The 26202-nt window shown below is 37.0% G+C and overlaps 1 protein-coding gene across 1 annotated transcript in view; it reads right to left on the bottom strand.

Annotated features, from left to right (window-relative positions):
- SPATA17 (spermatogenesis associated 17) overlaps positions 1-26202 on the bottom strand; it is a 285944-nt gene that overhangs the window by 149893 nt on the left and 109849 nt on the right. Inside the window, exon 6 of the mRNA XM_004700147.2 lies at positions 18705-18828. Coding sequence (XP_004700204.1) covers positions 18705-18828 — 124 coding nt within the window. The remainder of the gene's footprint in view (positions 1-18704; positions 18829-26202) is intronic.

Below are 26202 nucleotides of genomic sequence, written 5' to 3'. Positions count from 1 at the left end.
CCCTCCTGATATCGCCCCCTTCACCCCCGGTCCTGAGAGTTTCTTCCGTCCTACATTCCCTGCGCTTCCAATTCCCCTCTGTACCGCTATGCATCATCTGGTCTAACCAGGTCTGCAAGGCGAAACTGGGGTCCTGGTAGTTTATTTATTTCAATCTTTTCCCTATAACATTATCCGAATCCGATCCTGAATTCATTTTCCTTCTTTCTGAATAAGAGGTTACAATCTCCTTCTGCCTGTTTCAGTCTCTCTATCTCATTATACTCTCTATCATATCTTCTCCCACTTTTTCTGGGTCCATACTTATTTCCCATCTCCTATATTCCCAAACTTTCAGTTAAAAAAACAACAAAAACCTCTTTATTAATGTGTACAGGTCCCTGCTTCTTTATAAACCTCCAATGGAAAAATCTATCTGCCTTATTCCTCGAGTTTGGATTGGCTCCTCTCTGCCTTTCACACCTCAGAGGAGGAGCAGCGAGGTCTCAGTTTGGTGTGTCAGGGAAGAAGTTTGCCCAGCTTGGTGTGGTTCCTCCCTCTCCTTTCTCCCCTGACACCTCCAGCCCTCCAGAAAGCCAGCCGGCCTACAGAAAGCAAACACCCTTTGCTCTGTTTACACGAAAATTCACAGGAACAGCTCTCCTGTTCATTCTTTGTCTATAACTAGGAGGTAGATTAATTCTGGAATTAAGCAGAAGCAAGTTCATTATTGCTTCAGCTATAAACTTCCAATCCAGCTTTTATTCCTCATAAGACTGTTATTTTTTATCTCTCTGGCTGTGAACTCAGGAAGAGAAAAAGGCTTTATGTGTGGGCTCCTTTTGAACACGAACATCTCTCTCTTCTCAGCCACTACTATTTCATGACAATGCTCTGATAAATACCACCTCTTGTCTGTCATTCATGAAATTGAAATCTCAGATAGTGTTAAAGACATAAAAAATTTCTTTCACGGGTAAAAAGTATTCTTTAATGGAAAAAAATTACCCGTAGGTCAGCAGTGAATAATTAAATATATTTGTATTCCTATAGATACCTCCTTCATCAGAAATTAAACTGTTATAAAATAAGGTGTAACTAAGTGGGTGTTGAATAGGACTTCTGTTGCATGGGAATTTTGGCTCATTCTTCATACATAAACATGCTTAGAGGGGACAGGCACACACACGTATGTAGTCCCTGGACGGTTCCTTGCCTTCCTTTGAGAGTCCTGTGGGCTTGAGTCCTCTGTGCACAAACTAGTGTTTGAAGGGATCTATAAGCCACTTTTCACATCGCATTTAAGACTAATAATTTAATTGGGTTGCTTAGTAATTGCTATTCAGTTTAGCTCAGATAAATAGAAGTATAAGATATCATTTCAGTCATCAGCCAAGAAAATAGTCTTATGGTAAAAATACTTTCTGTCCTCCTTCACACATTATTACAAACATTTAGGAAACACACAGATCTGAGTTTGAGTTTCACTTCTACCACTATCTAATTTACCCCAATGCCATGGCCCTACAAACGTATTTGAAGAAATCCAGCGATCTCAGAAGCAGGAATGGGGGATTTCCTGACCATCAAGAAAGGAGAGCCATGAGTGAAGCACGTCTTTTGGATCCTATACCCCCTGCATGAAGAGGCAGCAACAGAGGCAGTGGCACCACGAGCACACAATGGAACCGTGGGCTTCCTGCCACACAAAACTCGTCAAGCTGAGTGAGTGCCTCCAGCCAGAGGCTGATTAGAGATGCAGAGTGGGATGCCCTTTGGGCATGTATCATTACTGTAGGAATGTTCCAAATTCAACCACCTCTTATGCCTAGGAAAGTTGGACATTGAATAAGAAAGATCTAAGAAGAATTGATGCACTTGAAAAACGGTGCTGGTGAAGAATTTTGAAAGTACCCTGGACTGCCAAAAGAACAAGCAAACCTGTCTTGTTAGAAGTACAGCCAGGATGTGCCTTAGGAGCAAGGATGGTGAGACTTCATCTCATGGACTTTGGACCTGTTGCCAGTAGTGATCAGTTCATGGGAAAGAGCATCATACTTAACAACGGGGCAGTGAAAAAGAGGAAGACCCTGGAAAAGAGGGCGGTAGATTCATCATTGCAATACCAACCTCAGAGCATAGACAAACAGGAAACGAGTGTGCCTTGATAGGTGAGGGGCATACAATAATTGTAACACTCAGATGATAATTGACTGAGGAATTGTCACTTATTTTGCCATAGCTGTCATATATTGCGAAGGAAGTCCACGTAGTGACCCAACAAACCCCTAAAACGCATTACTGTTGAGTCCATTCTGATTCATAGTGGCCCTATAGGACAGAGTAGAACTGTCCCATAGGGTTTCTAAGGTTGCAAATTTTTACAGAAGCAAATACCACATCTTTCTCCCACAGAGTGGCTCATGGGTTTGAACTGTCAGCTTTTTGGTTATCAGATGAGCACTTAACCACAGTACCATCAAGGGTCCTTAGGAGTTCTTCGGTAGTGCAAATATTAAAACACTTGGTTATTAACCAGAGGTTATGGTTTGAGCCTACTGCAAGACACCTTGGAAGAAAGAACTGGCAATCTACTTTCAAAAGATGACAGCCATTGAAAAGTCCATGGAATGCCATTTAGCTCTAAAACATGGAGGGTCACCTAAGAGTTGGAATGAACTCTGCAGCAACTGTTTTGTTTTGGGTTGTTTAGATCTAGGTAAAAGTACAAGTTAAAAAAAGAATAAATTACTTAAATTATGAATTCAAACCAACATAGATGATAATTGGTTAACTTATGTGCACAATATAATATAATTAAGATGGTGATTACAACAAAATTACATTATCTTAATGATTCACAGTTTATTTCAATGAGATACTAGAAGTAAAATGATATGCAAATGCATACATACATGCTTTAATTAAAAAGTAAATGGAAATTAAAGCTAAAACTTTTAAGATGCGAAAGAATTGAAATCCAACTCATTGAGAAAACTAATAAACTAATCAGGGATCATTTACCTATTACATCACTATCTTGAAAAATACAACTTTTTTCTAGGTTAAGAAAGATTATGTTCTTCTAGAAAGGTTTCTTTCAGTATTGAGTTATTATTTAGTTTAGTCCATTTATAACAGGGAACAAATATCATAGAGCTGAGTTAGGCAGTTAATTAAATCTGTATGTTATATTTTTCTTTTGACATTTTCCAATCCAAAGGGCTTCTCATTTAGCTCACTTTAGCTTTTGCCTCTATCAGTATTTTTGCCTCTATTTCATAGATGTGTGCTGGTAAAAAGATAACAAGACAGAAGAATAGAAAAGGGACTTTTTAGAAAAAGGGATTATTAACAGACACATCAAGACTTCTGTTTAACCACTTCATTCTAAGAGTACTGACAATGAATAATAATTCTATCCCTTTCATATATTACAGGATAATAAAACTATAATGTTAAAGAGGGAGGAAATAAAATGTAAAAGGTAATAAATAGCTAATTCATTCCCCATGCTAATTCAGTCCTTGGCCTTTCCTGAACAGAGACTGCAAATAGTGACAAATTATATGATGATTTTGTAATATGGACTGTTCACTTGGGACTAAGAAGAAATGACCAAACTTGAAGACCAGACTATTAAACTACAGACCCAAAGACTATAGGTCAGATCTTTATTCACTACATAGATTTCTTGAGAGAATAAATCAACTATGTATCCAGAGGAAAAGTCAGTACCAAACAATAGCATTTTCGTCACCACATGATGATTGCTGCTTTCTAGGTGTATTGAATCTTGGCTCCAGAAATACGTAGCAAAGAAATTGCAATGTTTCGATGATTAGATGCAACACTGGAAGCATACACTTGTCTATTCCAACAGCTACCTGGTCAGCTGATGAGAAGAGATCCATATCTGTGCCCATTATAAATGAAAGGGAATCCAACAGAATACAGAAATTGTGGAACAATCTCATAAATACCACATGCAAGTAGCGGGTTAAGGAAGTTAGTATTAAAATGGTTGCGGTCCTACATCAAACAGAGAGCACCAGGAAGTCAAGTCAGATTTAGAAGAGGTAATTGTGGAATGATGTTTGTGTGTGTTTTATTAACTCTTAAAGGTATTGGGCTGTGTGTGTCCTAACAAATGATAGCTAACTTTGGGGAGAATCAGAATTCCAGAATATTTCATTTGTTCTCATTTGCAATCTGTTCAAAGACCAAGAGGAAGCCATTAAAAGAGAACAAGGGCACACTGTGTAGTTTAAATCAGAAAGGTGTGTTTGAGTCGAACCCTTTCATCATACTTGGTCAATCTGTATGCTGAGAAATAACCCCAAATCTACCCTACACAAAAAAGAATGGAGCGTCAGGATTGGAGTAATACTGATTAACAAACGACACTATGCAGATGAAAGAAGTTTGATTGCTGAAACAGAAAATGACTCATAGCACTTACTGATGAAGATCTACTCCAGCCTTCAGTATAGAGTACACCTCAACAAAGAGAGAGCAAAGACAAGCTGACCAGGAAACAGCACCACGATAAATGTAGAAAAGACCGAAGTTGCCAAATAATTCATTTTACTTGGATCCAAAAGCAAGCTCCATTAAAGCAGCAGTCAAGTTTTCAAAATACAAACGTTAAGTGTTAAAAACTAAAGATACTATTTTGAGGACCAAAGTACACCTGGACCATGTCATGGCATTGGCAATGGACCCATATGCATGTAATAGCTGGACAATAAATAGGGAAGATGGGGGAAATTCTGATGCTTCTGAGTTATGGTCTTGGCAAAGAATCTTTAATATGCCACGAGCCACCAGAATAAGCAAATCTGTCTTGAAAGAAGTGGAGTCAGAATACTGCTTAGAAGTGAGGATTGTGAGGCTTTGTTTCAGATACTATGCACATGTTATCATGAAGGACCCGTCCATGGAGAAGGACAACATACTTGATAAAGTACCCAACAATAACAATCAAAAATATTGTTGAGAAAATCAAAAGTTCAGACAACAAGGTAGTCATCAATGTAGGATAAAATTCCTGATGCAAACCCCAGATGTAGACCACTAAATCAGATGGTCACTGTGGTCTGGTTGTGCTGAGGGTGTCCCAAGAGCATAGTTTGTTGAATGTTGAAGCCAATTGAGTAACCTTGAACAAGTTGCATCATTTTTGAGACCTGGTTTCTTCCATCTGTTAAAAGACAGGGCTAGAAAGAATGCCCCTAAAGATCTCATGCTGCTCTAGCCTGCTTCAACCAGAACTCCTCTGTCAGAGGGAATTTCTACTGATAATTTTCTTCCCATCAAAACCAGCTACTGGGAATTTAACACAAGCAAATATAAAAGACTTCATATAAGACAATAAATATACCTCACAACTTCTACTCTCATAATTCCTGGTCTTACGACCATATCTTTTCAAGTCATATAGAAGTTTTCCATAACTATGTAATGAGTAATATAAAACTTAATAATTGACGGTTGAGAGTATTATATGAATTAGGAATGAAATAAGAGCTACCTAGAGTGATGTACTTAATGCAAACAACAATGGCAACCCATTGTTATCGAGTCCATTCTGACACGTGTTACAGAGTTGGATTGCTCCAAAGGGATTTCTTGGCTATGCTCATTACAGAAGTATATCACGTCATTTCTCCCACAATACCACTGGATGGATTAGTTCTCAACCTTCCTAATGCCATGACCCTTTAATATAGTTCCTCGGGTTGCGGTGACCCCCAACCATAAAATTATATTTGTTGCTACTTCTAACCATAATTTTGCTACTGTTATGAATCGGGCGACACCTGTAAAAGGGTTATTCGACCCCCCCAAAGGGGTCACGACATACAGGTTGAGAACCACTGGATTAGAACCACCAACCTCTAGATTATTAGTCAAGAGGAAACTGTTTGCCACCAACAGACATGATGTATTTAATAACTCAATTAAATAGCAGTAATCAAAGTTTTTTAAAAATAAACAAAATGAAAAAAATGGACAAGTATGACTTGTGTTTCTTCCAAATTTTTATTTCAGTTCTGGGATACAATTAGTCCCACAGTGACAACCATCCAATTTATGGACAACTTGCCCTTTAATGTTCCATATATTTGCCATAATTTTAAATTATTTGACCCAGCACCTATTTGCAACAAATTCTTCACCACAATCCCCTTTACTTGATAAATTACTTGATGACAAATCATCATAACATTATGTAGGATAAAGTGGAACTGCCCTTTAGGGTTATTGAAACTATTAATCTTTACTGGAGTAGACAGCTAGTGGGTTTGAACTGTTGACATTGGTTAGCAGCACAACCTCTAAACTACAATGTTATCGAGGCTGTTGTTGTGTTGTTGTTCTTGTCAGGTGCAGACAAGTCAGTTCCAACTCATAGCAACTCTATGTGCAATTGAATGAAAAACCACCTGGTCCTGTGCCAGTCTCACAATCATTCTACTGAGCTCCTTGCCAATTGCCACTAGGCCAATCCACCATCTCTTTTGCAGACCCACTACTTTACCAAACATGATGAATTTTTCCAGGGACTAGTATCTCCAGATAACACTTCCAGATTCCATTAGACAAAGTCTTTCCATCATCGATTATAAGGAGTATTCTAGCTGTGCTTCTTCAAAGACAAATTTGTTTGTCCTTCTAGCAGTCCGTTCAACATAATACTTTCAGTATTCTTTACCAGCACCATAATTAAAATACAGTAATTCTTTTGCAGTCTTCCTTACTCATTGTCTAACTTGCACATGCATATAAGGCAACTACAAATACCCGGGCTTGGGTCAGGTGCACTTTAGTCCTAAAAGGGACATCTTTGCTCTTCAGCACTTTAGGAGGTTTTGTGCTACAGCTTTGCTCAATGAATTTGTCATTGAATTTTTGACTGCTGCTCCAAATGAGCACTGATTGTGGATCCAAGCAAAATGAAGTCCTTGACAATTCAAATCTTTTCTCCATTTATCATGATGCTGCCTATTGGCTCATTTTTGAGGATTTTTATTTTCTTTACATTGTTGGACTCTGTGAAGACTGCAGTCTTTTGAATTTCATCAGCAAGTGCCTCAAGTCATCCTAACTTTCAAGAAGCAAGGTCGTGTCATCTGCCTTCCCTCAATCATAATGCCACATTCGTCTTCATATAGCTGAGATTCTCTAGTTATTCACTTAGCATACAGATTGAATAAGTACAGTGAAAGGATACTACCCTGACACACATCTTTCCTGATTTTAAACCATGCAGGATTCCCTTGTTCTGTTCAAATGGTTTCCTCCTGGTCCGTGAACTTAGTTCCACATGTGCGCAATGAAGTCTTCTTTAGTGCTTTGCAAACTTAGTCATAGTTTGTTATAGTCTCTGAGTCAAATGCTTAGAGTTAATAAAACAGAAGTAAACATCTTTCTGACGGCCTATGCTTTCAATCAAGAGCCATCTAACACCAGCAGTGATATCCCTGGTGTCAAGTCCTCTTCGGATTCTAGCTTGAATTCTGGCAACTCCCTGTCAATGTACTGCTACCACCAGTTTGAATTACCTTCAGCAAAATTTTACTTGCATCTGATATTAATGATATTTTTAGGTAATTTCCACATTCTAGTGGGTCCCTCTCTTTGGAATGAGCACAAATAGTGACCTACTCCAGTCAATTCATCAGGTCTGTCTGCCAAATTTCTTGGCACAAGTGAGTACCTCCAGGGCTTCATCAGCTTGTTGAAACATTTCATTTGGTATTCTGTCAATACTTAGAGACTTGTTTGTTACTAATGCCTTCAATGCAGGTTGAACAAACATCCTTTATGGCCATTGGTTCTTGATGATAAGTTAATTCTTCAAATGGTTGAACGTCAACTAGTTCTTTTGGTACAGTAACTCTGTGTATTCCTTCCATCTTCTCTTGATGCTTCCTTCAACCTTCATCATTCTGGTAAGGGAACCTTTCAGCATTATAATGAGACCTGAATTTTCCTTCAAATCTTTTAGCTTGAGGTATGCTGAGCACATTCTCCCACTTTGGTTTTCTAGCTCCTAGCTTTTTCATATTTTATTATGACGATTTACTTTGTCTTTTCAAGGTGCTCTTTGGAATTTTCTTTCAGTTATTTTACTGCATTATTCTAGTTTTAGCTACACTGTGATCAAGAGCAAATTTCAGGATCTCTTCTGACATCCACTTTAGACTTTTTCTTTCTGGTATATTTTTAAGGACATTTTTATTTCTTCATGTATAAAGTACTTCATGTCATTCCACTGTTGATCAGCTCTTCTGTCATTAGTGTTCAACACACCATATCTGTCCTTGAGATGGTCCAGAAATTCAGGTGGGATCGCCTCGAGGTTTTAACTTGGCTCTCATGGATTTATTTTCATTCTCTTCAGCAATAACCTGAACTTATGAGCAATTAATGGTATGTTCCACAATTGGCCGTGGCAATATTTTGGCTGATGATATTGAGCTTCTATATTTTCTCTTCTCATTAATAGTCAATTTAATTCCTGTGTATCCCATCTGTTGAAGTCCACATATATAATCACCATTTCTGATTTTTAATAATGGTGTTTGCGGTGAAAAAGCTGTGGGTCGTGCAAAGTTCTATCATGCAATCTCAAGCTTTTTTTCTATCACCAAGTCATATATTCCACCTATTGTTCCTTCCTCTTCGTTCCCATCTTTTGCATTTCAATTACCAATAATGATCCACGCCTCTTGATTACATGTCTTATCCACTTCAGATGTTGGTAGAATCCTTCAATTTCTTCCTAATGGACTTTAGTGTTTGGTTCACAATATGAATAATATTTGCACTAATTAGACTTCCTTCTAGGCATATAGATGCTATTTTATCATACAGCATTGTACTTCAAGATAGTGCTATTCTTTTGATGATGAATACAATGGTATTCCTTTGAATTTGACCTTCATGACATTAAGCCATGTGACTGTCTGATTCAAAACAGGTGATCTCAGTCTCCTTCAGCTAATTGATGGTGAGGAATTAAGGCATTCCATTTCATTTTTTACTACTTCTAATTTTCTAGGTCCATATCTTACACATTTCACATTCTAAATATTAATAAATGTTTTCAGCTGTTTCTTTTTATTCTGAGGCATGACACATCAGCAGGTGAAGGTAATGAAAGCTTGACTCCACCCCTCTCGTAAAGATTGAACTTACTTTGAGGAAACTCTGCTTTATCAGTCAGATTTTGAGAGCCTTCTAACCTCAGGGGTTAATCTTCCAGCAGTCTGTCTGACAATGTTCAGTTTCACTTTATAATATTGTTGGTGGCTAATCCTTCAGAAGTGGAGTCTATTCCTTCCTTTTCATCTGTCTTTGAAATACCAGTGGCATAGCTTCCAGCATCACAGCAACACATAAGCTACCACAGTAGGAAAAACTGATAGATGAGTGACAGGTCATCAGGATTAAGTAAGGCTCAACAAAAATGATATGCACGTGTTCCAACTTAAAGACAAATTCAACTTATAGATGCACTTGGGAAGAGAATCTTGTTGCTAACAAAAGGCCTGCCTTCATTGAAATTAATGCTTAATCAATTTCCAACTGAAGAGTTTAGTAGAATTCTTCAATTTCTTCATAATTGACTTTAGTGGTTGGTGGTAAATTTGAAAAATAGTTTCATTAACTGAACTTCCTTCAAGGCATATAGATATTATCTATAAAAATCTTGGGCTTACCTTTATCTACTTTCTTTCCCAGATATCCTGTAGTCATCTTACCCCTTAGCAATCCAAGACCCTTATCACATTAACTTTCCCTTACCCAGAGCATAATTATTTGTGTCTTCAGAGTATAGACATTATCTCAGGGTTCTGGACTTACTTTTTCTTTCATTCCTTAAAATAAACCATGGCAACTTTCATTAACTATACTGATAAGAGGATATTATGCCCGGTGGCATAATCATTATGCATTGGGCTGCTGTGAGGTCAGCCATTCAAAACCACACCCAGCTGCTCCATGGGAGAAAGATGGAGGATTCTACTCTCATAAAGAGTTACAGTCTCAGAAACTCACAGGAGCAGTTCTACCTTACTCTATAAAGGCTATATGACTTGGCATCAATTCAATGGCAGTGAATATTTTTTATACTGAACAGATAGGCTTACTAGTTAATATGGCTCCTTTCCAAAATTATTTAATAGGCAAGAAAGGGCTGCACCTTTAATGGTAAAGTAATAGTTAATTCAAAGTCTTCATAGAAAATCTATGAGATGGTGTTTCATATCTCATTAGGGGTGGGGTGGCATAAGAATTCTGAATTTCCAGAATATGACAAGCCACAAGAAATAACCTACTTTATACATTAGGGGGTACACACACACACTAAAATCAGAATTGCACTGGGTGGAGCTGAGCCTTTCTGCTAGGCTAGCATAGAGCAACGTACTCTGAGTTAGTGCATCCAGTGTCATCGTCTAGGATGATTCTCTCTAGTCACAGTGAATTTTTTTTTTGTAAAAGCAGTTTCACTGGAACCTCATTTTTTGGTGATGGACAATTTAAGAGAAAAGCATGTGGCTGTGAAATTTTGTTTCTTGCTCAGGAAAAATGTCACAGAAACTGTTGTGATGTTGAATAATAGCTTACAAGGGCAGCACTATCAGAAAAACTCAAGTATATGACTGGTTTTCTCCTTTCAAAATGGTGAAATGTTGATTCATGACAAACCTTATTCTGGACATCTGTCAACTTCCCAAACAGATGAATATGTTGGCTCATAGTGCATTTGGAGTTTGTTCCACTAGGTCAGACTGTTAATCAAGCTTTCTATTTAGAGGTTCTGAAAAGATTGTGTAACAGTGTGCAACAAAAAAGACCTGATCTGTGGCAGACGGAGGACTAGTTTTGCCACCACACAATGTACATGCTCACACAGCCATCTCAATGTGCCAGTTTCAGCAAAAACAACAACAACAGCATGTCTCTCTTGCCCCGCATACCTTACTCACCTTCCCTCTCTCCATGTGACTTCTTTTTATTTCTGTGAATGAAGAGGGATATGAAAGGACAGCAATTTGATGACATAGATGACGTGAAGAGAAAAAATGAGGGAGGTGCTGTCAGCCACCCAAACAGATGAATTTAAAAAAATGTTTCCAAGAACAGAATCACAGATTTGACAAATGCATTAAGTGTAATAGAGAGTACTTTGAAGGTGATAAGGTTGTTTTGAAGAAAAAAATTTAAATACATAGCTTTGAAAAAAATTCTGTTTTTTCTGCATAAATTCTTATAAAGAATTATCCTAGAACATTACATCATACTCTATCAAAATGTTCATGCTATGGAGCAAGTGTCGAAGAGATTGGATAAGCAGACTATAGAGCACTAAATGTCAAGGATGAACAATTGGGATTTTATCCTATAGACAATAGGGTCTTGAGCAGTTTATAAGCTCCTTCAACAGAAGAACTTTTTTGAAGTATTGTTTCAGAAAGATTTATCTGATGGTAGTTGAGTTAGTTAATTGTGCCAGCCTGGCCGATAATCACATGTGGTGCTGGTTGAAAGGCGGAGGGATAAATGGGTGGTGAAGCCTCGCCTTTCTAGTTCTCGGGTCTCTTGTTTTGTGATGGTTGTATTGGGTGCAGCTGCCTTAGCAGTTCCCTGCTTCAGCTTGCAAGATGGATTTCCTACAAGACATCCCCAAGGAAAAGCCACATGGACCTATCCCGATGCAGACCTGGGTGCTGGAGCAGCCATGTGGAGACCCTTGCCAGTGCTGAGATGCTTACATGTTCACTGACTCAGCTTTCCTCCTGCAGTCGGCATTATTGCCTCTGTTTTGTGAGGTGAAGGACTTTGTGGACTGGTGTTGGGTATGGGTTAATGTTGAACTTGTAGGCTTGGGCAGCATTGGGTTGGGATGTTTTTGTGATGCACATTTTCTTTACATAAAACTCTCTCTTATATGTGAGTCGCCATGGATTTGTTTCTCCAAAGTACCTAGACTAATACAGTAGTTTGGCTAAAGGTCAAAAGAATGGAAAAATCATGCTCAAGTTGAAATGGACTTAAAGAGATTGATTCAATATACTTGGAAAGATGAACTGAAAGAAATTGATGCATTTACTCAGAAAAAGAATAGTAAAAGATTTTAAAAACTTAGATGACTCAGAAATGAGACAGATTTGGACAAATCAAGGGGTGGGGGGATGGATCAAGGAAAAAAGAGAGTGGCAGAAAACTGATGCCAGGAACTATGTGAATGTCAAAAACGAGATTGCATCGAATTACCAGTCACAGTCATAAGGAAGATACATGTATACTATAGAAATTTATACATATATATGGCCCAACCAAGTCACTAGAAAATCAATAAATGAATATTTCTTAAGTGAAAGTAGTAGTTTTGGGATAAAGTGTAAAAGGTTTTATAAACTGTTCCAGAGTCACTAGAAGGCTAGGTATTAACATCACTCTTGAGTTTTCCAACTATTGTGGTGTTACACCAGTGCCTTAGGCATACCCAAGACCCATGCTGTACACACAGAGACATACACAAAGTGCAAGGTGTACACTCGAATCCTGCCATCATCTATATTTCACCATCTCAAACTGAAAACTGAACAATCACATAATGAGTATTTAATAACTGTCAGACAAAAACTGCTGATTTACAATAAGGGGAAGATAGAGTTGGAAGCAATATAATAATTGGACAGAATTAACTTTTTCTTAATGTATATATATTTTTCACTTGATAAGGTATATCTCATGATCATGCCCATACCAAGAGATGATTAATTAATTGGGAATAAATCAAAGTCACTTTTAAAATTAAGATACTTTCCTTCTTTACACAATGATAAGGCTGGCACAGAACTGGATAGTGATTTGTTCTGTTGTACATGTGGTTGCTGACTCGACAGCATCTCACGACAATAATAACAGACAAATATGATATAATATCATTGCTTTTTAAAGTAACACAACTCATAAGCAGTTGAAACCACTTTATTTCACTCAAACATCAAGTCATATAAAATTTTAGCCATATTAGTCAGAGTGTGAATTTTTAAAAAGAAGTATTTAAAATGAAAAACAAAAACTACACTGTTAATGGAGTTGATTCTTATAGCAACCAGTCGGACAAAGTGGAGCTGCCCTGATGAAAGTTTACCGCCTCATCTTGCCCTCACAGCTGCTGGGGGGTTGCACCTTTTGCTTAACCACCTGTGCTTACTCCACTGTGTCTCCAGGGCTTCTTTTCAAGAAACACAAGCACAGGAGCCTTTTTATAGATCCATCGGAAATTTCCACCACCCACTTACAGAAAAACTACTATCTACGTTGTAACATGGAAATTGTTTCTATAAAATAAATGTAAGTATAAATTTTAATTAAATTTTATTATTTCTTTTTTAGCTTTATTTTGAATATGTACAAACTATTAAATGCCACAGCTGTTAAATTATCTCTAATCATACAATATGCTGACATGTTTGTATATTTCATATTTATTATTTTTCATTAGCATTATTCAAAAATAAAATAGGATTTTATTTTTAGCAATTAAGTCAATGTTCATGTGAATAATTCAAATAATTTATACTCAAAAAATTCTCTTTTGATATTTAGATCCTGAATTTATATTTATATCTCTGATTTCCATAGGATTCTTTAAAATTGTAGCAACAATTTAGAGGAAGTATATTTTCCTAAATCCAACAATAGGTCTTTGCATATCTCTACCAGTAGATGGAGCAGACAACATAATTTATTACCTAAGAAGAAGGACAAGGAAATGAAAGTCAGTTTATCTGGAATAAAACAAAACTACAAATGAGATTTTCTTCAAAGGAAATATGTCCTACATATGTTAGATTTAGTTTGACTGCCTACTGAATCAAAATAAATAACTTTATTAAATAATCAATCTTTGCCAAAAGATAAATTACAATTACAAATGGAGGCAATGTTTACATTTTATTTTATTCAAATAAACGAAAATTAGTCTTCTTTTCATAAAACTTTTACAGGGACAAAGAATTTTTGATGTGTTCATTTAATAAGGGCACCCACTAAACTCAATCCTGTTTTACAGGTGATGGGGTGCATAACAAATAGTATTTTCTGGGAAATATAATTGACTAATCCTATTATGTCTGTAGCAACAAATTAACCTTATTACAACTAGTAAATGTTGATTGATTATTTATGCAAATAAGTTTCCATGCACAGCTTTCTGATTGAAATAAACATATACAAAAGGTGCTTTAATATGACTTGAACTTTTTAATTAATAAAACCCTGAGGGGTCTATTAATTCACTCATTGCAATATTAGTTATTTACTTGTGTAATTCCTATTAGCACTAACATATTTGCTTGAATAATGATGAGATAATTGATACCAGTAAAAATGAACAATAGCTTTTATAACTATTTTAAGATATACATTGGGTTTGTACTAAAAATGGGATTGAAATTGACTTTAAAACTATGCCATTGGTACACTAATATGTCAACGGATCAGTGTAATCATTTTAAAATTAATGTATTAAATAGTTCATTAGTTTCTCTATTAACTGCACATGAATATAGAAACCATTTTGGATGACAAAATTTTTAACCTTTTTACATTATTTTTCTGAAATAGTTTCTTTATTTCTACTTTTTAAAGTCATGCTTTTCTATCACTATAGGCATTTAAATATAAAATTAGTATTCTGTAAACTGCATTAATGTCATTTCTAAATCATTAAAGCTCTCAATAGAAATAGTGTTCTCTTCTTGCTAAAAATGCTTGTAGAATTGTTTCAGCAGGTCAACAAAACATTTTCTATCCTCGCATACTTCTTACAAAAATTGTTTACATTTGGATATTTATGCAGGACATTTTACATTATTTGCAGGAATTGAAAGTAAATCTGATAAAATCTTTTAAAATAATAGCCTTCAATAATGTAGAGTTGGCCTTTTGTGATTAAGATCAGATTTAATACAAACTCAAACCTCTTTAAAAAGCAGTAAAAGTACTCTGTGAATAAGTGACTAGGGAATACTGAAATATCCAGAGCTTAATTTCTTCCCAAAAGGGAAGTCAGGATGTCTGTGACAACACTCAGACTAAAGGATGTGTCTTTCCTTCGCTGAGCTTCACTGGTTAAGGGAAGTGTTTTCTTTACAAAGAAAACAAACTGGCAATAAAATGTTGAACGGCTATTGGTAAGGCTGTTAGTTCCAACCTACAGTATGTCTTATGCAAATAATGCATACACTGTCCATTTTTTGCCAACCTCGTCCTCCTCACAGGCACAGCAATGTGTTAACAATTAGCACAGCATGGTAGTAGAGATATTTGTGAGAAGGATCCAGTCTACAAGAAAATCAGATAAACCATGCATAATTTGTGTAAAAGTACAGGACATATATGCTCCACAATGGAAAGATAACAATTTGCTTCAACTAAAAGATGCTTGGCTGTTGTCAGACTGTGTGCTCCATGTGGCTAAGGGTCATGTCTTGCACAATTTTACATCCCAGAGTCCTAAACAGTCCCAGAGGGATGGTTGACCTTCAAAATTATCTTCAAAAAAAGTATCTGGTGGATTTAAAAGTTAAGAATCATACTTACTTTATTCATTAAAACTGATTTTTGTTTTGGTCAAGATTTTTTATGATTGCGATTTGTAGAATCAGTTTTAAGAATCAATCTTTTTTTCTAATGGATGAAAATAGTGATTTAAGAAAGGAAAGCAAATCTCATGGAACATAAGAAATAAAACATTGTGACTTTCTAGGAGCATCCTATCAATACAACCAATTTCCTGATTGAAATATGCAGATGAAACTGAGAAAAGTGGTGCCATCTCAAGTTGCTTGTGACCAAATATTAAGGTCGCTGGGTCAACATATACTAACCTGCTAGATCCAAACCAAAACACTTCATGTCCAAAGGAGATGATTTCTGAACATAATTTTCTCAGGAATGTCCTTAAGTCTATGAACTCAGGTGAAAGATAGGAAGGATGGGCAACTTTACGGAATTTTAACCAATCATCATTAGTAACTAAAGGAGAAGAAAGTAAACCCAAAGATAAGTGTTTTCTATAGTAACGTCAATCGAGGAAAGCCGAAAGCAGAATCATAGTACTTGACAGGTTAAAGTCTAATAATGGCATTGTTACAATGCATCATGTCTTCTAAAGCCCTGAAACTGCTTTAAATGTATTTAATCCACAGAATGCTCTTTCAAGGTGGATTTATATTATTCTACATTACAGAAGGAAACAGGCTCAGTGGAGTACAGACAACCAGTATTTTACTTTCAGTGGGAGAGCTGGAATGTCAACTGAACTCTGTCTGATGACAGTGACCATGAGCTTTGTAAAACAGTTCTTCAAAGGCAGTTATTGGATTGGATGACAGAGGATTCTAGAGACAGAGGGTCTACCACACGAACGTGTACATACATTGATATTATCAAGGGCCACTTCTGTATAAACAAGCAGGGAAATAGAGTAGAGCAGTCATAGCTTGTATTGGTTAATACAAACATATTCAGAGCTCAAGGGGAGAATTATCTGAAAATCCATTAAGGCCAGTGTCTCAAGTTACCTGGTCATGTTTGTGAAACTGTCTGTTAAGTCAGGTGCTTCATTTAAAAACTGAATTCATACCATAGAGTTGGACCATTGAGGAAAGCATTTTGGATATGAATAAAGTGAAATAAAAACATTTTAAAATAATGCACAAAAAGTTTCTCACAAACTGCCTGACACATTTAAACATTCCATAGATTACTGTTATTTTATTTTTATTAAACAAGGGAGTCTCTGTGAACTTTCTACATCATTCTACTACAAACTAAATACCTAAATGCCCTGAGATAAAACATAATCATAAAAATGTTTGTTGAAATTTTAAATTTCTTTTCTCACTTGATGTTTTAGTCAATTCCAACTCATAGTGGCCCTATAAAACAGAGTAGAGATGCTTTACATGGTTTGCGAGGCTATACATCCTTCTGGATGCAGATGGACTCATCTTTCTCCATTGAAGCAGCTGATGGCTGCCAACAGCAAGCCTTTTGGTTAGCAGCCCAGCACTGGATCACAATCATTGCTATGTTTCTGAGCCTCTTGCGGCAACCAGTGTTTCATTCCCCGTCCTTGAGGGTCTCTGTCTTCTAGACCCCCTCCAAGGACTGGCTCCTCATTCATAAAGATTGCAGCGTTGTAACCTGTTCTGTAGATCTGCTATGAGTTGGAATCCACTTAATAGCAATGCATTTGGTTCATGGCTCCATAGTTTCAACAACTGCATTTTTTATGTTGTTATGTATTTTATCATGCTAAAAGTTTACCTCTTTATTTTTTAGTTCCTTAAATCATTATTTAAGAATTTAGAGTTAAAAGATTTCAGTTTAAGTATGAGGTCAATTATTCACTTTGCATCTGTAACCAGTCATGTAATGTCTCTGCATCTACTGCTAAATAACCCAAGTATACAAATCCAAATTAATATTAAGACAATAATTATTTTTGTAAAGTATTGTTTAGATAAACATGGAGACTAGTGGCACAGGAGACCTGTGACCCGAATATGCATATAGTCGGCCAGTAGTCATTCCATTTATCTGGATGCCTCCAAGGATGATGTCCAGAAGCCCTGGTGGCAAAAGAGTTGAGTAATTAGCTACTAACCTAAAGGTTGGATGTTCGAAACCACATAGCAACTCCATGGGAAAAGAGCTCTCGGACCTTAAAATCCTCTCCCATAAACATGATAGCTTAGAAAATTAGGGGATGGTTCTACCACACCACAGGTGGATCTGGATGACCCAATAACCAACCCCAAGGCACCCACCAGCAACAAGAATACAGTCACTTTGAAGTTGTGTCTTCTACCACTGAGACTTGATGTGCCCACATTTGAAGGCATTTGAAGCCATTTGATTATGTTATTCTGGGCTGGAACTAGGGGATTAAACATTTGCAGAAACAAAGAAAACATGTCTAAATTGCTACTTTCCTTACAAGAACTCACGTATTAAAGCACCTCTCAACCTCCAAACGCATGCTTTACAACCACAGTGTGTTTGGAGTGCAATATTATATATGCCATATAATATATGTCATATATTGCTACTTAGCTGTTGTGCCAAACTCTGGAATTGTGCCAAAGAAATAAAAGTCAACGTCAGAGTGTTCCAAATTCCACATTAATATTTCTATATGATGATGTAAGGTAAACTGGTGAAGTGACGTTGCTAAAAAGCTGTACCTGAGAACATCCCATCACAGTGGTGAAATGTTGGAGAGATGTTAATGAACTAACAGAAAGAGAAAACAAAAACAAAAAACGTACAAGCCACCTCAGCTTAATAACTTGATAGTTCTTGATCAACTCGCAGCACAGCAATCAGGTACTCAAAATGAGTTTGTAAAGTGAGGTTATGCCCTTCGTGTTGTGTTATCAGTGGCAGCTCACCCTGCTGACGGGACATTTCTGTCCGCATCCCAGCGCCGCCTCTATGAAGCTGCTGTCACACAGGAGTCATGGTGTCTGAGCGTGCCTACGGAGAAGCACGAAATTGAGCTCGAAGTAGTGTCTTTGTGGTATCTTTTCAACAAGTCATGTCGCATTCAGCCTGCTAGTTTATCTTTGTCAAGCGCGAGGCCCAAGTGGCGCGGGGGAGCTGTCAGGGACAGGTAGACCAACCTGCTTTGTGCTGAGGAGGTAATGCATCTTTCGAGCTTGGTAATCTCTTTCCTTCTCTTGCCTTTCCAGCTCGGCCTTCTTCTCTTCCCTCTCTTTCATCTCGGCGAACTCTTCCAGGGCCTCACTGCAGCACAAGAGTCTGTGGTTATTTATGGGATCAAAATCTGCTAACGTTTTAACTCTTTCACTGGAAGGCAATCCATTATCCAGCTCCATCAAAATCAGGGGTGTGATATAGCTATATGATCTTTGCAATCTGTAAAAAGCCTTGAAGTGATCGAACAGTGGATGACACATTTAAAATCGAATACCTATGGGTTGTAATCAAATCAATAACTGGGGGAATCCGTCAAATGCACAGGACATGATTTATTGCAAGATCAGTTTCTTTGGTTGAAGATTAGTGATACAGGACACGCTTTTATCCCAAGAACACATCTCAAATTCTTATTTCCTTTCAATTCGATTTTTTTTAATTTCTGGATCTCTGATGATTTATTTGGTAATCTAATTAATGGGTTGAATTTTAAAATATGGCAGGGTTTAACACACACAATTGTTTATTGTGCATTGGCTTCAGTTAACATTATTAAATATTATTACATTATATTTATTATACTATATTTCAAATTAGAATTTATCCATTATAAGAATAATTACAGCAAAGTTAAATTGTTTGAATAACTTGCAGTCTTTAAGGATACTAAATTCCATTAAAAACAAAACTGTTCATTTATATATATAAAATTTAAACAGAAAATACATTTTTAAGCTATACTAAATGAAGAACACATACTAAATAGAATAAGATAAGATTAAATGTGGAAAATATATTACTTTTTTTTCAGGTACAAATCTAACTATTCATGCTAGGATAATTTTTTGAAATTGCACTTTACTGTTTGTTTTTTCAAATGATCCATAACTTAGTGCTATCTGTGGACATTTAAGTAATCATCTGAGCATTTTCCCCAAAGATATCAGGGAGAGAGTAGAAAATTCCAAAAATAAACAAGATTCTTATACCTACTTTAATCTCTAGAAATATTTTTGCTGCAATTTTCTGTTAAAGGCTACTCATACAATACTTCATACAAGGTTACTTATGAAACACACTGACGTTTAAAAATCACCATGCTATGCTACTGCAGCAGAGTAATTTTTTTTCAACATAAGATTAAATTGCAAAATAAATGAATTACTTGGAGTGGCATGGCCCCCATTTTGCCACACTTCTCTTGAAAATTGCTTATTAGTATGAAAAAGGACTCAGAAATAGCCTGTTTTGCTTTATGCATAGTATTTGGGGGGCTTTGGCACCCACAGAGCTGGCCTAGCTGCACATTTAGATTGTGTTGGCAAGCTGGCACAATGACCTTGCTGACCTGCATCTCAAGGCTATTATTAATCGCTAAGTAACCTGGTAAAGCCAAACAAATTTGTTTCCATTGAAAGGATCTCTATCTGTGTCTGAGAATTTGTTCTGTACCAAACAAACCTCATTAACTGTGTCCATTTTTGACAAAGAACCAGGACTTAGAGGGATTGGTGACCTTTCTTTGTCCTTAAGGTAAGATTTTCAGGCAGTTACATACAAATAAATGAGAACTTTTGCTAGAAAAAATAACAATCTGGTGTTACATAATAAAGTGAATACATTATTAATTTGAATCTTTACTTTTGGTAAAATACAAATACAAAACTACTTCTCCTTAAAAGCCTTTAAAATAAATTGAAAGAACTCATGAAACATTACTTTGAAAAATAGTCAGAAATATATATTTCCAACTTTATATTACTCCAAAGATAAATATCATAGTTTCTAAGTAAAATATAGCTACAGAGAACTTTGTGCTCTATAAATGATTTAATGAATGCCACAAAATCTTATATAATAAAGATAAGCTACATACATCCAAACCCACTGCCGTCAGTCAATTTTGACTCATAGTTACCCTCCATAGATAAGGGTTCAGAGGCTGTAACTCTTTACAAAAGCAGATAGCCTTATATCTCTCTCTCTCATATTCATACATACAAACATGCATACAAGATTACAACGTCTATTCTACCTTGTTTATCTGTATATATCATATATGTACATATGCATTGCATATGACAGGTAGGTAAGGTAAAATAGAAGTACATAGAACTTGGATATAAGATAGAGAGTGTAAGTCATTTAAAGTAGATAAAATAATCTACCTTCAAGATATGAAAAATCCAAAATCAAAACAACTTATACTTGGAGAACAGGAGAAGGATAGCTAAAATTGGAATATATGTAGAAGACTGTATATTTCCAGTGTACAGAGAAAATACACACTTAACAAAGAAAACTAGGGAGCCCCACACCCACCAAAAGAAAAAAGGAGAGACTTAGAAAGGAATCTAAGATAATCTCAAGACCAAAATAAGTATCTAATTTAATAAACTCAAAATTACTTGAAAAAAATCAATTTTCAGAGTCCTAAATTAGTATAATACAAAATCCTCCATCTCCCCGCCCCCGCCCCGGCCCCACAAACTCAACTCACTGCTATCAAGATACAATTCTGACTCATAGGGACCCTTTAGGACTGAGTATAACTGCTTCCTAGGGTTCCTGCGATTTTAACTCTTTCAAGGACTGACGGGCGAGTCAGAAATGCTGACCTCAGGTTACAGCTCTATGCGTAGCCCATATGCCACCAAGACTCAAAACAGTGTGTGAATATACTGAACACCTCCATTTTATTTGTGACCAATAGGCTTTAGTGACTGAATACGCAGAAAAAGCTGAATAAATTATTTCCCTTGGCTATACATACACCTTTTCGTTACATTAAGAGGGATGAACACAAAGCTAAACCTGTTGTAGACAATGTGATAAAATTTATATTCCCATTATGAAAGCACTTCTAATGAGGATTGCCTTCAAAATTATGAAAATTATGTACTTTTAAAGATTATGTAAAGTACTATATATTGGCTTACACATACTCCTGGGCTATGCCATATTAACTGTTTATTGTAGGAGGCTTATTATGAGCCCCTTTTGCATGTCTGTCTAGTTTATAGGGAGCCCTGATGCTGCTGCGGGGTAAGCATTGAGCCACTAATCTCGAGGTCAGTGGTTCCAAATGGTTCCAGAGAAGAGGTGCGGCTGCCTGCTTCCCTAAAACCTTACAATCTTCTTGGAGTCAGTCTCAGATGCCCTAAGGAGAAGTTCCACTCGGTCCTGTATGGTTGCTATGAGTCTGAATTCTTCAATGGCGGTGGGTTTGTTCTTCTAATCTAAGTAGATAAAGATAAAATGATACTAGACCATTTACTTTCCCTCCTGAGCTGGATAAAATATGGTATGCTTTCCCAATTCCTGCCATGGCCTGTCCCTTTCTCTCTCTTGACCAGCACACACTTGTATGAAATTGGACAGGGAATCTGGCTTTCTAGGAGGTCTGGAGTAAACCCCGGTCAATGGGAGATGAGAGACAGAAGGGACCATTGTAAATCACCTTCTTCAGCTTTCCATGAACCACTTCAAGGATTAGTTCAACTCACACACTCAAATGAAAACTTGTGTGCCTAATGATAACAAATACACCTGCTGCATCACTTTGGAACTCTATGTGAAGAAGTCAGCAGGGCATCCGGACCCCATCATGTAGCTTTCCTTTCTACCTGTCAAGGTGCCCAACCCTCCAGCTGCCAAAAGTGTGGCCAGCACATTGATCCCTGCTGTAGGCCCTGTGTTTGCTTTGAGACAGCATCAGTTCAATGGCAAATTCAATGAATTTGGTTTGGTTACCACTCTCGTCAATCAGAACATAGCACTGTGTGAACACAGAATATACAAAATGTTGTACCTGCAGTCACAAGCTCCTCTTTTCCTTTAAATATATTTTCCAGTGGGTAATTTTTTTTTGAAATAAAAATGGTAGTGTACATTTTACTTATATATAACAAAAGACTAGAACTGGAAAAATGCTTACAATTTGATTACCACAACAATGAAAGCAACAAACAATAAAAATGTTAAGAGTTTGCCTCCTCTGACCTTTCCTGCCTTGCTTCATATCATTGTCTTTATAACTAGGCTTTCATTGCAATGGCCTATTCAGCTTCCTAGAACAAAGTAAACCATTTCTTCACATAGATGATGTTTTCTGCCTTGAACACCCTTTGCACTGATCTGAATTCTTCCCCCAATAGTGCTCCCTTTTATAAGGCCATACTCTCCCGACTTCCAGAGAACTTAAAAGAATTCATGCTAAGATATTTCTGAATAACCTATTAAGTGTTAGTTCTTTCCCCTTCCAGGAAAAACTTGCTTCTCGTGTCAATCTTCTTATTTGCACTTTTAAGAGTGTCTTTGAGAAATTTTGATATAAATCAGCCTGTTTGGCAGGTGCATTTGGAAATAATAGATTTTGTTGAAGGGGAAAGGGAGAGATTGGTATAATATAGCCGTAAAAAGGAACAAATATTCTAAATTTCTTTGTTAACGGATACTATAAAGCATTTAAACTATTAAAAAACAAAACCTGTCTAAATAACTTAAATTAGATTATTATATGGAATTCATTTAAGTAAAAGGGGCAATTTAAAAAATCATTTTATTGGGAGCTCTTACACATATAATAACAATCCATAAGTCAATTAGCATAATTGGACAGTTGCTGTCACCACCATTTTCAATACATTTTCTTTCTTCTTGGACTCTTTGATATCATTTCCCCTTTATCCCTCCTCCTCTATCCTTCCCTCCAGGAAACCTTATTATATTATTGTTAGTATTATTTTGCCATATCTTACACCATCCAATGTATCTGTTCACCTACAATTCTGTTATTTATTCCCCTCAAGTGGAGTTATACAGTCATCATTGCTATCAATTCCTCTTCCCCTCCACTTTCCTGTATCCTCAGGGAGTCATTACTCTGATGACTATTTCTGAAGGGCTTATCTATCTTGGATTTCATGCACCGAATGACCTTAATTACAAATGAACATAAATGGATCTCACAAGATTAATGAGGTGAAATTAAGACCATAAGAGTAAGGGGAAGAAATATTAAAGCACTACAGAATATTTATGGGTTTTACCAGTGCTATATTGCACCCTGGATAGATCATCCCTTCCATGTGACCCTTCTGTGAGGGACTGTCCAGTTACATTATAGGTGGGTTTGGGGTCTCCACTTTGTCTATGCTCCTTCATGTCACTTTGATTGCTTGTTTTTGAATTTCTGATACCTATTCCTATCAACACCTCATGATCACACAGGCTGGTGTGCTTCTTCCATGTGGGCTTTATTGCTTCCCTACTAATGGCAGTTTGTTTAGCCTCAAGCTTTTAAGACCCCACACATGATATCTTTTAATAGCTGGGCACCATCAGCTTTCTTCACCATATTTGCTCATGTACCTGTTTTGTCTTCAGCGATTGTGTTGAGAAGGTATCATATAATGCCACATTATTCAAACAAACCTTTCTTATACTGAGATAAGAGAAAGAGAGAGAGTGAAATACACCTATCTTTATGTATTTACATATATGCATATTTATACCTATATATAATTTTTACGTTCTATTTCCTTATTCTTTCCTCCTACCAAAAAGGGTAATTTTGACTTAAAATAAAAGTAGCTCCAGAATGAGAAAAGGAAGGAATGGGACAAGCCTAGAGAGAAAAAACATTCAGCAAAGAATGATTACATGTTGGACTGATAACCAAAGGTCAGCAGTTCAAAGTCTCCAGTCATTCTGCAGGAGGAGGAGGCTTTCCCAGGGTCAGCTCTACACTGATCCTATAGGGTGGCTATGAGTCAAAATTGATTCAACAGCAGTGAGTTTGATTTAGTTTTCTGGAAGAACTGATGGGTTCATTTAACAATTGCTAAAGGACTTTGCTATTTCTTAGGTGGATAAAAGGTTGTGACAAAGTGCTCAGCGGAATAGTAAAATGGAAAGGACAGAAAAATTGGGGGGGGGGGAGAATTGGTATAATATGGCCTATAAAAGGAATAAAGAATTCTAAATTGCTTCTTTAAAAGATCTTTAAACATATGGAATGAATTGAAAAATCTTTACCTGTGGCCCTACACCAAAAAATGGAGAAGGTGAAGTTGGATGATACTTCGTAAGCCCCCAGCCTCTGAAACCATGTAACCTCAGAGAAATCTTGCAGGGCCCCACCCAACCAAGTGAAGACCACGAAGGAGAAAATATATATTAGATATTGTTTTACTATGTTTTTGTTGTTGTTGTTAGATGCTGCCTATTCAGTTCTGACTCCTAGCAACCAAATGCACAGCAGAAAGAGACATGGCCATCCTTATTATTGCTAAGTGTGAGCCCATTGTTGCAGCCATTATGATCAGTCTGTCTCATTGAGGGTCTTTATCTTTGATGTCCCCTTTCTCCTTTACCAAGCACGATGTCCTTTTCCAGGCACTGATCTTTTCTGATAACACAACCCAAGTAAGTGAGGCAAAGTCTCACCATCCTCACCTTTTAGCAGCATTCTGGCTGCATCCTTCCAGACAGATTTGTATGTGCTTCTGGCAATCCACAGTACTTGCACTATTCTTCACCAACACCATAACTCAAATGTACAAATTCTTCTTTCATCTTCTTTAGTTAATATCTAACTTTCACATGAATATGAAGTGATTGAAAACACCATGACTTGAACAAGGTGCATCTTAGTCTTCAAAGTAATATCCTCTACTTTCCTCTTGTCCCACTATCATGTTCAGCCTTCATTTAGGTTTCAGTAATTCCTCTTGGTTACATTACCCTTGAGTGGCCATCTAGCTCAGAAGAAACAAAGCCCACATGGAAGAAGCACACCTGCCTGTGTGATCACACGGTGCCGAAGGGATCAGCTATCAGGCAGCAAAGAATAAAAGGTCATATCATTGTGTGCTCACCTTCCCGATACAATCACTGAAGACAAATGGGTGTATAAGCAAAAGTGTTGAAGAAAGTTGATGGTGCCCGGCTATCAAAAGATGTAGCATCTGGGGTCTTAAAGGCTTGAAGATAAACAAGCGGTCATCTAGCTCAGAAGCAACAAAGCCCACATGGAAGAAGCACACTAGTCTGTGTGATCACAAGGTGTTGAAGGGATCAGGTATCAGGCATCAATGAACAAAAAATCAAATCATCGTGAATGAGAGGGAGTACAGATTGGGGACCCAAGATCCATCGATAGGCAACTAGACATCCCCTTACGAAGGGTCACGGGGAGGAGAGGAGCCAGTCAGGGTACAGTGTAGCAAAAATAAAACATACAACTTTCCTTTTGTTCTTAAATGCTTCCTCCCCCGCCACTATCAGGATCCCAATTCTACCTTACAAATCTGGCTAGACCAGAGGATGTACATTAGTACAGATAGCAACTGGAAACACAGGGAATCCAGGACAGATGACCCCTTCAGGACCAGTGGTGAGAGTGGCAATGCCTGGAAGGTGGAAGGAATGTGGGGTGGAAAGTGGGAACCGATTACT

This window comes from Echinops telfairi, unplaced genomic scaffold (genome assembly GCF_000313985.2).
Source record: "Echinops telfairi isolate 266 unplaced genomic scaffold, ASM31398v2 ScPeMD7_7424;HRSCAF=8462, whole genome shotgun sequence".
Lineage (NCBI taxonomy): Eukaryota > Metazoa > Chordata > Mammalia > Afrosoricida > Tenrecidae > Echinops > Echinops telfairi.
The sequence above is the reverse complement of the archived record's forward strand: the minus strand, read 5'-3'. Positions and strand labels throughout refer to the sequence as shown.